Source organism: Salminus brasiliensis, chromosome 25, assembly GCF_030463535.1.
Source record: "Salminus brasiliensis chromosome 25, fSalBra1.hap2, whole genome shotgun sequence".
NCBI lineage: Eukaryota > Metazoa > Chordata > Actinopteri > Characiformes > Bryconidae > Salminus > Salminus brasiliensis.
Window position 1 is genome coordinate 7923769 of NC_132902.1, and position 13784 is coordinate 7937552.

At 39.6% G+C, this 13784-nt stretch overlaps 2 protein-coding genes across 7 annotated transcripts in view; one reads left to right on the plus strand and one right to left on the minus strand.

Moving 5' to 3' along the window:
- Positions 1–5453, plus strand: part of phf21aa (PHD finger protein 21Aa) — a 40386-nt gene extending 34933 nt beyond the window's left edge. For all 6 annotated transcript variants that reach the window (XM_072671237.1, XM_072671234.1, XM_072671239.1 and 3 more), the window contains one exon: positions 958–5453. In XM_072671237.1, coding sequence (XP_072527338.1) covers positions 958–1608 — 651 coding nt within the window. In that variant the 3' untranslated portion in view covers positions 1609–5453. The remainder of the gene's footprint in view (positions 1–957) is intronic.
- A 722-nt stretch (positions 5454–6175) lies between these two features.
- Positions 6176–13765, minus strand: LOC140548113 (ras-related and estrogen-regulated growth inhibitor). Its single transcript, XM_072671508.1, has 6 exons — positions 13535–13765; positions 12736–12792; positions 12562–12635; positions 7996–8143; positions 7458–7551; positions 6176–6777 (listed from the first exon to the last, which is right to left on the minus strand). Exons 1-6 carry the CDS (start codon positions 13611–13613, stop codon positions 6588–6590), a joined length of 642 nt encoding a protein of 213 aa, XP_072527609.1. The 5' UTR covers positions 13614–13765; the 3' UTR covers positions 6176–6587.
- Between the last annotated feature and the right edge of the window lie 19 nt (positions 13766–13784).

The following is a 13784-nucleotide window of genomic DNA, read 5'->3' on the forward strand; positions in this document are numbered from 1 at the left end:
TCTTATTTCTATCTTATTTTTTCATCTTACTTATTCATTAATATCAATATAATGTGTTGTATCATTCAAACATGTTTAATATTTTACACATCTTCCCTAGGACTTATATTCATAAATAATATATAAGAATACTCTGAAGAGATCAGGATTTGAGACGATGGGGATGAATCCAGAAGATGGATATGAAACAAAACATCAGAATTTCTATATGCTTCTAGAAACAAAAAATTGACACAGATTAAAGACACTAAATATTTAATGGCGTAGCTCTTGCTTGGTATAACTGCATCAAGCTTGCAATCCATTGATACTACTTCCGTTATGCTTTTTCTTTTTGTTTCCTTTGTTTTGCTGGCAGTGTGTTCTGGATCATTGTCTTGCTGCATAATAAACAAAGGTGTCAAAAGTATTCACATTCATTTCTAGAAGTGTAGGCACTAGTAAAAGTAATGTAAGGAAAACAAATGCCAAAACTTTTTGGGATGCACTAGGCTACCTGTTTCAGCTGCATATCTGCCCATTGAAAATGAAGGCTGTTCTGGTATAAGTTGGTCTACTCAGTCCATATTCCACTTCCAGAATCTGGCCTTATGATTCTTAATGTTGATGACTGGTTGCTTTGGGGTTTTCTTTTTTAGCTCTCACAATATTTGTCATTTAGTGCTGTTGTTTTTCCAACCTGTTTGATGTACTAAGGTGTCTTTCTTTTTCAGGAAATTTCAAATAATTGTATTGACTATGCCAAATACTTGTAATATGGCTCTGATAAAAACTAAATGTGCCATATTCAATCTCAATCTCATACTGGCTTGATCTTTTTATATCAGACCCAAATGTATTGAATGTGTACCAGAAATGAAAGAATCGTCTTTGCTTATTCCAACAGTTGTAGAAGAGACTGTATGAATTGATCTGTTTATGTATGACTATAAAGTTCTTTACTACTTTTCCCCTCAGATATGCATGGAAAGCAGAAGTGGCGTTCTGTCCCGGCAGAGAGAAATGGAAGCTTCAATAGACAAGGTGAAGGGTCTGGTGCGTCTGATCAGGGGCATCCAGCTGCCTTCTCTAACCCAGCCAGAACTCTCTTCCACTGTCTTGGCCAACGGAGACCCAGGCCCTGCTTCAGTCCAGCAGCCTGAGGTCACCCTAACCTGTGAGGTAGACCAACATCCAAATATAAAGAGCAACATGACAGACAGTATTCTTGTGGTGGTCAGCAGCGCCTCAACAGATCTCAGCGATACCTCAACCCTAAAAAGCAGCCTAAACAACAGCAATGCCACAAATATTAACAGCAGCATTTCAAGCCCTGGAAATACCAATCTCCCCACAGACATGAAGAACACTTCCACAAGCTGGTGTGCTTCTGGCACAAACAACTCTTCAGTTCTCAGCAATACCCACAACCAGAATGCCAGGTTGAATGGGCCTTTGGAGCCAGAAGACAGCAACGAGGAAAGCATAAACAAAAGTGCAGACAGCGACGTGAATAAAAACAGCATTGGTGATATAAATAAAAATAGCATCACAGATCTCAGAGGAAATGCAGAGACCCCACTGTCTGCAGTAATGCCCATGGCAGAGGTAATACAGGGTGTAGAATAGTAGACATCCCACCCTTTACCCTTCCACCCTGTATGCCCCGTAAACCCCCAGATCACCCAACACCCGCACTGGGTGTCCAAAGTTGCCATTCAGTGTTTCCTTTCTTGTGTCGTCAAGTCTGTAAGAATCCGCAGTGCCATTTCAGATAAGCAGGAATAAAAGTTCTGAAGTACCAGCACCTGAAAACAAAGTTTAACACAAAGATTAATAATATAGAAAATGAATAAATTAAGAGTTATAAGAGTTTAGGATATCACACCAACGCGTGCCTGCTGTAGTTGCCATTGCGCCTCTTGGTCTGAAAGATTAGGGGAACAACTGAGCCAAGGCCTTTGCCAGCTCTTAGGGCACGAGTATTGCTTCTGGTCTCCGTCAGGTCCTGTTGCTGTATAAAATGGAGTATTAAGACTGTAAATGATAGAATCAGTCGGATAGAGGCATAGGGCTTTTGTTTTCTCTGGGCTCCAAAGCAGATAAGAACAGCTGAGAGGAAATGTGAAGCATCATTTTTAAGCAGGTCTTCCAGGTGTTTAAAAAGATACACACCTATTAGATGTATTTGTCCTATTTATGGTGTCACACAGTGTGCAGCGATTCTGTAAATATTTGGGTTTTTTTTAATTGCTGTCTTTTTGAGCAAATTACTTAGTTCTGTTTTGCCAAATGTTTGCCACAGGGACATGTATTTTTACTTTATGGTGATTTTAAATAGCTATATGAACTAGTAGAGTTGTATTTGTGTAGCATCAGTATTGAGGACCCTTCATGTAAATTCTGACACGGCCTTAACTTGTGATCAAATGATGTGTTTTGAGTGTTTAGACAGAGATAGCCAGTGTGTTGTAATCTCAAACACAGTCTTTACAAATGTAATGTGCCCATATCACTCACCTAAGGCTTGTTTTAAATAGGCTATAGTAAATCAGTCAGTTAATTAGGCTTTTGTTATCCTCAAGGAAACTGAACCAAAAGACAAAACATGATCAGCTGCCCTCTATATTATTTGTTTGTGCTCGTTTAATACAGAAGTATTCCATTTGTTAAGTGATGCTAATGTAGCATTTTAAAGGGCTTTGTCTTTCATATTGTTTGACTAGCTGAAGTGTTGGCCTTCCAAATGGCAGCACTGTTAAAATCACTTGGAGCAAAAGCACAGGACTGTAAGCTTTAGTCATGAACCCAACACTATAGTAAGGAACAGAGAAACAGAATCTGACCCAAAACCCCTCCATTTTCATGTTCGCATATCATGAAAAAGATGAATGATCAAAGCTATGCTGCGTTTGAACCATATCTTTGAGGGTCTGTATGTTCTAAATTAGGGATGCACAATATATCAAAGGCCGCTAAATGGGGAACATTTGATAAGTATCGACCTGATATGAGAATTACAGTTGATGACCACAACAGATAACTTGACATAACATTTTTACTCACACCCAGTATCACTAGCGGTGGATGTATCTTTAACTTTAAGCAAATTCTAGCAAATTTCAGAAAAGTAAATGAACTACGGTCATACACACATGATTCCCACATATGATTTCACACGATTGTGATGTTGTTTTTCAGATTTCTGGAGAGCTTTTAACCACATTCAGGAGTGGCTGGAAAACGTAACAGAAATAAATAGCATTGTGGATAATAAAACAGCGATACATACAAAAGATTAATGGTTCTGTTTCCTGTCCAGGCCTCAAAACCATAGCATATACCAATAGTCCCTGGGCAAGACTCCTAAAGTCACAATCACATGCTATTATGAGTTGCTTTAGATAGGAATGCTAAATGTAAAAGTTTACAGATTCGGCATGTGTTCTTTAAGGATGTGACCATTTTATTCAGATTTAAAGATGCAAAAAAAGCTAAATGTTTAGATTGTTATTTATCAGCTCCAACAAGATGTTATCGGTTATTGTTACCCATATTGTTATTCCATATCGGTGCATCCATAATACAGGACTTTGCGCAGATGAATCAAATATTAGTGTTTGGGGTGAAATTAGAATCCTAATGTTGATAAGGAAGCACAACAGATCATGCGGTGATGCAAATGTTAATATATATATATAATTGTGATGCAGGTCTGTAGATTACATAGAAATAATACTGATTTTGAAGTGTCAGCATTGTGCGTGCGTGTGTATGTATGTGTGCATGAAGCACTACTCCTGCAGTAGTCCTTCTGAAGCGGTTGCCTTAAGATATTGTGTGTGATCTCTCTGCACTGAGGGGCATCTGTGTAATTTGGCAACATGATATATATATGTGTGTGTGTATGTGTGTGTGTGTGTTTGCACATGACGGTTCTCTGCAGGAAACATGACCTCTTTTCAGTTGCACAATCATCAGATGCTTAGTTTGTGTACGTCACACGTGTGTTTTTAGTGGCCAGTGCCTAATTTGTCTGGGGTATTTGAGTTTTGTTTACAAGACCGATCATTTGGAATTGCTAATATGTTGTTGCACTTTGGTTTGCGATAATTTCTTGTTTTTGTTTGTTTATTTGTAGTGTTGCTGTCTTCATCTCATGGCTCACATGGATTCATTGAAAATGAATCTATCTTGAAGCAACCCAGCTAAGTTGATTGTTGTAGATCTGAGCCAGTTAATCTCATTTGAGATGAAAGAAGCATACTAGCGTTAGCTTGTAATGATGTATGTTAGTGCACCATTTTCGGGGTCCCTTTTATGCTCAGTAGAAACTACTGGACAGAAGCTGGTGGTCAGCTATAAGCCCGATGAAACTGAAAAGGGGGGGAAAGAATAAACCCTACTAATATGTGAAAATGACTCCTAAATCTCCCTACAGCCGAGACATATGGTCTATCTCAGTTGTGAACGTTCATGTGTATTTTTCAGAAATCTACAGAAGAATGGTTCTTAATGTCTCTTTGCTATGTTGATGTTGAAATATCTGATGTAATAGAAGTGTGTTTGGGGTGGGAGGGGGGGGTTTGAGAGTTTGCCCATTAAATCTGGTATTTGCAAATGTCATGTTCAGCCCCGTTGTTTGGGTCAAGTTGCAGGTATTGCTTATGGGTCTGAACATTTGTGTCTGGATGTTTTTAAATCTGTAGTGTGCAAAAGTGTGGAACGTCTGCATCTGAGTTATTTACACTAGAGGAGAAGTGTTTGTGTCCTTTCAACGGTCCTTCAAGTGTTAAAAAATATATATAAATATACATTTGAACTTTTAAAATTTGAAAATGCTTTCCGATCAGCTTGGCCCTCGTCACGCTCCTCAGATATTCCCGAGCAGTCAGGTTCTCTGTTGGCTTTTTTTTTTTGTTTGTTTGTTTTTTGTTTTGTTTCTTTTTTTTTTCATTTAGCACAACTCTCAGCCATCCTCCTTCCTTTTTACCTCGTTCACACACAGCCCAATCAAAAGGCCTTTATCCATAAGGACACTGGAAGTTAATCAGATGTTGAGTGTTGCAGAGACATAAAACAAATTAGCAGTGGTACACCCGATGTGCCAAGCAATTTATAAAGTGTTTAATATGCGATTTACATAGTTCTCTTGTTAAAAAACAAAAAAGAAAAGAAAAGAAAAAGTGTCAAGTATTTTTTCATAATGGTTTTAAAGATGATGTGACTGCGTTGGTTTATTTACTTAAACACTTTGTACATTACCTGTTATTTGTTGGTCTTTGTTGTTCGGTGCTGCCTGATGTTGGTTTGTTTGCTTCCCTCATAGACTCCACGTTTCTTCTCTCGTAAGTTATTTATATGCACAGGTACGTGTCTTACTTCATGTTGAAGGGGGTTGATGTTTTAGGAGCATTTGATCAATTTGTATTTATTAATTTTTACCATTTTGCTAATTAAAACTATAAAGTCAAGCACTGCTGTATTTGTTTGTTTCCCACCAGACTGCTTCATCTCGGTCTGTAGGCTTCTGTAGTTTCTAGATATTTCGAGCGGCATGAAACGACATCATGCTGGCCTTTCCATGTCCACTGAACCTACACTAAACAAGCACACAAGGGGCATGCACAACGATGTCACAAGATCACTTGTTTACAAACAATTAAATATACATGGGTGTTTTAGGTTTGACAGATACTTCACAGCAGTATTTGAAGCTGTATTTATTGATCTCTAGAAGAGCAGAAAGTGCACAGGCTCTAGGCAACTGCACTAAAAACACATTTGATTTATTGTACTGCACTCATAAATATACAGAAAATTGCAGAAATATTATATTTATTTGTAATACAAACTTCTAGATATCTAGTTCCATTTTCTACAGTTTATTTCAGTGCTCATGTGTCAGCATTGGCAGAAATGCACAGGAAAAATATTGTTTATTGGCCCACAATTCTCATATTGGTGCATCCCTAATGCAAGACAGAGTATCTGGAACTCTCCCTCTAAATATCAAATTCTTTATATTGCGTTTATCAAATTGTCGCTCTAAATTCCTACAAACCAGCTTTAATCCGATTTGTTTTGCTTGTTATCCCTGACATTTAAATGTCATAGTGAAGCATGACTCATAGACTGATTGGATCATATTAAAAGAACATAAAAATAGATTTATTACAAGATTTAAAAAAAAAAAAAAAAAAAAAACATTTTCTTTGCAATAACTATTGTACACACAAAGTTTTTGAAAACACTTCCCTTAAAATGCCTTAAAAAGCAACTTTCCTTTACACTCATGACGTCTCCGGGGTTCTATAAATGCAGTCCTTCCCACAGCATTACAGCACTTTGAGTGGGAGAAATGTCACTTTAGAAATAGAATCACTGCCACTCGAGGAGAGCAGCAGAGTTCACTTATGCATCCATAAATAGTAAGATGTAAAAAAAAAGGGGAAAAAAAGTAGCACTTCATTAGAAATTAAAACACCAATTTTCTAGTGTCTGGATTTCCTTGGCTGTAAGTTTGTCCTTGATCCAACTCACAAGTGTGAGCAGAAAACGGATCAACACGCTGATCCTCGGGGATATGAACAGCGCTTGGTGTCTGGTCACCACTGCATGGTCTTGCTGCGTGTCAGTTTGTTCTTCAGCACATGGCGCATCTGCAGCACACGTGAACGCTTATCCATGGCCAGCAGATGGCGCTGAAACTCAAGACGCACCTCTCGTATCAGCTGCCCAAATGCTGCCTCCACTGCTGAGGAGCACTCTGCCACAGAGAGCTCGAAAAAACTACACCTGTAGCATCAACATAAGCAGCATGTTATGTAGCTTCCACACAGACGTCCCAATAAACTACACCTGTAGCATCCACACAGACAGCAATAAACTACACCTGTAGTTTTCATACAAACTTGTACCTTCCACAGACATACTAATAAACTATACCAGTACCTTCTACGCACACATACCAATAAACTACACCTGTAGCTTACACACACACACACGCATACTAATAAACTACACCTGTAACTTCCACACAGACATACCAATAAACTACACCTATAATATCCACACAGACATACTAATAAACTACACCTGTAATATCCACACAGACATACTAATAAACTACACCTGTAACTTCCACACAGACATACTAATAAACTACACCTGTAATATCCACACAGACATATTTATTAACAGTACATTAGTATGTGCTTTTAACCTCTCAGGTGAAAGGGAAACTACTTAGGTAGATTTCACTTAATTTTGCAATCATTAGACTTTGCATAAAAGTCAGATTGTTGTGAATATTTTAAATGAAAAACAAAAGGTAAGCATTTCTTTACAGCTCAATTTATTTGTTTCTTTAATGACAGGTCAACTGTATATATATATATATATTATAACACCTAAGGCACACAAAACTACACACACAACTCTCTCTCTTTCTCACAGTTCAAACATAGTTTACTGACCTCAGATCCCTGGCCAAAGCCTGTCCCTCTTCTGTCCTAACAACACGCCCATTCTCCATGTCACTCTTATTTGCTACAATCACTGTGGGGATTCCTGGGTAATGGAAATACACACACATACACACACGCAGCTGTTTAGTGCTCTATGTACTCCTAAAGCAGAGCAGACCATAATAAAAAGTGACAGCAGGTAGGAGGTGTATTATGGCATCATAAAAGGCCTCGGTAATGGAAAACACATACAAACAAGCACACACAGACTCACAGTGGCCCACAGTTGAAACATTACACCACACCATGGAATTAATCCATGTAAGGCATGAGGTGTTACACACACATTAAACTCCTCCTTTACTCATGTTTGTGAGCTCCAGCCAAGTATACATTTATTTACCTTTGGAAACAGAAAATGAGCCACATTTATAAAGAAACTCACTTTCATTTATCCCTTCTTTAGTTGTATCATAACATCAATTACCCTGGTCGATTTCCATGGACTTCTGCACCTCAGAAAAAGGTCCTTTAAGTTCAGTCTTACCGAGTGTCTGCTTGACGTGGTCAATGAGCCTCTTCAGGCGTGAAACAGCCTCAAAACTGCTGCGGTCTGTCACTGAGTACATGATCAGAAACCCATCACCCCATTTGATGGAACTCTCCAGAGAGGTAGCTGCAGGCCCCATGCACTCCTATACATTTGCACACACACATGAACACACACAAAACAAACGGTTTCATATCAATTAATTTCTTTTTCTCAAACATCTGATTGGCTGAGACATTCTGCTTTGGTGCTCCAAATTCTTATGCTTTTTGGTAACCATAACCTACTGTTAATGGACTACACTGATTAGCAGAAGACTGAAGTCTGTTTACTGAGATGTTCTTCCTCGAGAATGTATTAATGACATTAAATTAAATATTCAACTAAAGAAAATACAAAAAAATAATCTATTAACCAAGGTACTAAATTCACATTTCCTATCATGCCCAATAACTCCTTTTAGCAATGACAGGCACAAGGTGATGGAAGCACCCACAAAAAAAAAAACACTTTCTGAAATACCCACATGCCCAGAAGTTTAATGTACAGCCGTGAAAAGTTGGAACACTATTAAATTTTTGTTCTTTTTTTTTATATTTCAACATATGGACATTTGAACACTATTAAGAGATGGAGATAATAATATATTGAAACAAATAATATAATATAATAATATATATAAATATTATATATTATATTAAATATTATATATAATAATATATTGAAACAAATAATATAATATAATAATATATATAAATATTATATTGTATATATAAATATAAAATATAATAATATAATGAAACAAATAAAACTTAAGAAATGTAATTAATAGAAATGCAATTGTCTTGTGAGGAAAAAGTTAAAATACTTCTGATGTTTCATATAATGATCTACCAGTCTCTGACAACAACTGGGAGAGAGTTTGTCCCACTCAGAATTCAGAATTCTCTCAGCTGTGTGACGTTACTGCTAGTTTGTAGACAGACGGCCTTCCTCAAGCACCCTCTGATACAATAAAGAATTCCTAGTGGCAGAAAAGCAGCTCCATACCCTGACATTTCCAACTTCATGCTTCACTGTTGATATGGGTTCTTGTACTCAAATGCTGGGTCTGCTTTACGATGTCCTGGTCTTGGACTATGTGTCCTCTGAAAAACATTTAGTCTGGATGTTTTCTTTTAACAGCAAGGGTTTCCTCCTTGCACACCTCCCATTCAAAAATCCAAGTGTGTGGTCTGTTCTGATGCTGTATTTCTTCAGCAAATAGAAGCTACCTGTAGATCCTGTGATGACATGTTCCTCTTCACTCTGTACACTAACTTATAAGGAGGACCGCAGGTATGGGGAACTGATTTAGGACTTTATGGACTGGTGTCTGCAGAACCTCCAGATAAACTCGAGGAGGACCAAAGAACTGGTGGTGGATTTCCGCATGTGTAGACACCGCCCCTCCATCAGTGAACATCCATGGTATGGCCATAGAGAGAGTGGACTCTTATGAGTACCTGGGTGTTTACCTAAACAACAGAGCAGACTCTACCTACTGAGGAGATTGAGGTCCTTTGGGGTGCAGGGAGCACTCCTGAGGACTTTCTTTGATACAGTGGTGGCATCTGCTGGGGCAGTAGCTTCTCGACAGCAGACTAGAAGAGACAGAACACACTTGTAAAGAGGGCCGGCTCTGTCCTGGGAAGCCTCCTAGACCCAGTGCAGGAGGTGGGAGACAGAAGGATGACAGCCAAGCTGGCATCCATGCTGGAGAACAGCTCCCACCCCATGCATGAGACTCTGGCAGCACTGGGCGAGGTCCTTCAGTGACAGGCTACTTCACCCCAAGTGTGTGAAGGAGCGGTATCGCTGGTCCTTCCTTCTTGCTGCCTTCAAACTTCTACAACCAGCACTGCTCCCAGCGGACCACATTCATGCAGTTGTTGCATTTGTAAATTATGTTGTGAACAGTGGAACAGCTGTTTTTTTTGTGGCTCTTTTTACATCCCTTCTAGCGGATGGGCTACAATAGCAGAAGCCCATGTTGGGTTTCACATCAGTCAGCCAATAACAGAAAGCTGAGGCTGCAGTGGACATAGGCTAACCAAAAGTGGACAGTAGAAGACTAGAAACGCATAGCCTGGTCTGATGAATCTTGGTTTCTGCTGAGGCACACAGATGGTTGGTGCCAGAATTTTGCTTTAAGAGCATGAATCCACGGACCCAACCTGTCTTGTGTCAACAGTCCAGGCTAGTGGAGGTAGTGTAATGGTGTTTGGAAGGTTTTTTTTAAACTTTTGTTACACCCTAAGGATTGTAACTACATGCAAAGCAATGCTTGCATGTTTCTGGTGTACAACGGCAAAGAAAAAAAGCCATTAACCACCGGTGATTCTGAGGAGTTTAAGAGGTTAATACCAATAAATGATTGCATGCATGTCATTTTGAGTATTGTTGCTGACCATGTTCATCCCTTTATGACTGCAATTTATCCATTTTATAATGGCTACTTCCAGCATGATAATGTCAAAGCAAATGTTTCTTAAACTGGTTTCATAAACATGACAATGAGCTCTGTGTTTTTCAGTGGCCTTCCAAGTCACTGGATCTGTACCTGTAGCTGCCCGCATCAGATTCAAAACCCTGCTGGCCTACAAAGGACAGTCAAAAGCCAATCTGCACCAAGAGCCCTTTGAGCTTCAAGTACGACTCGGCTCAACCCGCCATCCCTCAAAATCCACAGAAGACAAGCGTCCAGGCTTTTTTCTGTCCTGGCACCAAAGTGGTGGAACGAGCTTCCCCTGGGTGTCCGAACGGCAGAATCGCTCGCAGACTGAAGACCCACCTCTTCTGAGAATACTTGGGCGAATAGCAAAGTGGTCTCCTTACTGACTTGTGCTTAGTAATGTCTAAACTTAGAGGTATCTTTTATTAGTCTACTCAAACTAGCTGAGGTTTTTCTTGGGTAAATAGCAAAGCACTTTTGTAAGTCGCTCTGGATAAGTGCGTCTGCTAAATGCCTTAAATGTAAATGTAAATGGATCTGAATCCAATAAAGCACCTTGGGATGTGGTAGAATGGGTGATTCACAGCAGAAAATAGCTCCAGAAATATCTGCAGGAATAGTTGCAGTGCTTAGTGAGTATTGATGTGCGTTAGACAACTGAAAATTGATTTTGTTCTCAGCACTGATTTCATGGTGTAGCTGGTACATGAGCTTTGACATACTGAAAGAAACTTGTGTCCATTACCTTTCAATGTTATGTCTGGAACTACTCAAAATTGATAAATGAAAAAGTCATGGCAACAGCCGTAGGTATAGCACCAACAAAAAATCTTTAGCACCACAGCAAAAAAAAAACAAAAAAAAACCTGGCACCACCCAAGTGGTATAATCACTGTAATGCACATCATCACATGACTTATTGCTTCAAGAGAGGTCACTTTGAGAGAGTGAGTGAGATGAGGTACAGACCAGAGGCTGCTGGACACTTTCATATCCAATAATGAAGATGAGGCTGATCTAGGCCAGGCTTACACAATAGGGGTTGTGTATCCCCACACTGTAATTACACCGCCGCTTTAATGTAACCAGGGTTAGGTTCAGGCTGTCGAGTGGTTTAGACAAATATCAAATTCAGATATATTTTTATAAATCCATTTAGATTGAAAAGAAAAATAACATAGCAGTGTTCTTTTATGCATGAAGCACAACAGCAGTAGCAGAGATCAGTAAGCTTTGTAAGATTTGTCTGTACTTTTGTCTGTACCATTGTTTGTAGATGTAGTAGTATGCCATATAGTGCCAAAGAAACTGGGGATAATGCTTAACCATTTTGTCTGAAGCATTATTTTAAATGTGATCTTGCAGCCAGATCCACAGCATGTACACCAGGGTTGCATTAAAGCTACCAGGAGAGTGGCCTGCGATGCGAGAAACACAGGCCTGAAAGGAATGGAATGGTTACGACAGCTCTGCTTACTGTCTAGTGTGTGACAGTTCAGAACAATAGAGAACGTAGGCAATAGAGAAAGAGTCCCAGGCTGCAGGAGTTATGGATTTAAAAGACATAAACCCTCACACGGGATAAGGCTCGATGTAATAGAAAGCCTTCCTGATCAGAATAAAAGGGTGAAAACCCCTTATTAGGAAATGACAAGGTAGGAGCTTATTAGTGACTATTAAATACAGCCTTCTTTATGACCTGATAACTAAATATGGAACAGTGCTGTAATCTTTTCAACTTCAATAACATCACCCTGTTTTACTACAACCAAAACACTTTATTAATAGAATTATGCACAATATACGGCAGAGAGATGTCTACATTCATTTGTACCTAATGGGGTGTTTTAACAGTAGATTAACTATAACTGTACAATACTGTTCGGTATAAAAATATGGTAATAAGAGTTAAGTACTAATGCTTGTGCTTTATGAACCCGCCATTGTTTACCCTTTTCTTCCCTATTTAGTGTAATCATATTCATATTACAGTGTAATAATGTTACTGGAAAGCCTGTGCTCTTTGAGAACTGGGCCTGGCTCAGACTTTAAACAAGAGCATGCCGTACCTTATTAACTGTGTCTAAAATCTCCAGGTCAATCGCTTCTTTGTCCACTGTTTTGCGGCACCTGTAGGTAACCTCTGAGAGAGGAAACAAAAGCAGACTGTCAGCCTTATAGGGGCAGGTGGGTCTAACAGGTGGCTATATATGCATGTTTATATCTGTGTGTGTCAGTGTTACCCTTTTTATGGTCATACTCTCCAATGAAACGCTTGGTGATGAATCTAACACACAGAGCTGGATTTTAAACACAAGGTGGAGAAGGAGGGGGGTAGGGAGAAAGAGATACAGGGCAGAAAAAAGAAAGAGATAGGTTGTGAGAGGGTGTGAGAAAATAAAGAAAGGGGGGAAAGAAAGAGAGGAGGAGGGAGATAATGTGTGTGCAAGAGAGAGAAAGAGAGAGAGGGGGCGAGGAGGTTGGTGAAAATAGAGAAAGGGGAAGAGAAAGAGATAAGGTAAGGGTTAGGGTTAAGTGATAATGTGTGTGTAAAAGTGAGAAAGAGAGTGGATGGGTGTGTGAGAAGGTTAGAGAAAATAGAGAAAGGTGAAAGAAAGAAGAGAGAGAGAGGGTGTGCGAAAACCGAGGGGGGAGAGATATGGGGAGGGAGTGCATGTGTATGTAAGGGAGAGAGAGAGACAGAGAGATAGGGTGTGAGAGGGTTTGAGAAAATAGAGAAAGGGGGAGAGAAAGAGATAAGGTAGGGGTTAAGGGTAAGTGATAATGTGTGTGTAAAAGTGAGAAAAAGAGAGGATGGGTGTGTGAGAAGGTTAGAGAAAAGAGAGAGAGAGAGAGAGAGAGAGAGAGAGAGAGAGAGAGAGAGAGAGAGAGAGAGAGATGTAGTGTGAGAGGGTTGGGGAAAATAGAGAGGGGGGATGAAAATGGGGACATGGTAGAGAAAGAGACACGTCTCAGTATGACATGAATTAATAGCACAGTATATGAGACCATACATAAAGCTTTGTTCCAGGCTGTTTTTACCAGTCTTCCCACAGTTATCCCGTCCAAGCACTACCAGCTTTGCCCTCGCCATTCTCCGAGACGCCCCACAGTCTGTCATCTTCACTCTGTATGTGGGGGGGGGGGATCAGATAAAAGAACAATTAGAGAATTCCGTAAGAAAATGTTTGCACTCACATCCGCAGCTGAACGCCAGCGAGTCTCCTAGACGGTGAGTGATGAACACACTGGACTTCACTCCACATAGCGCTGTTTCTCTCCGGGAGAATTT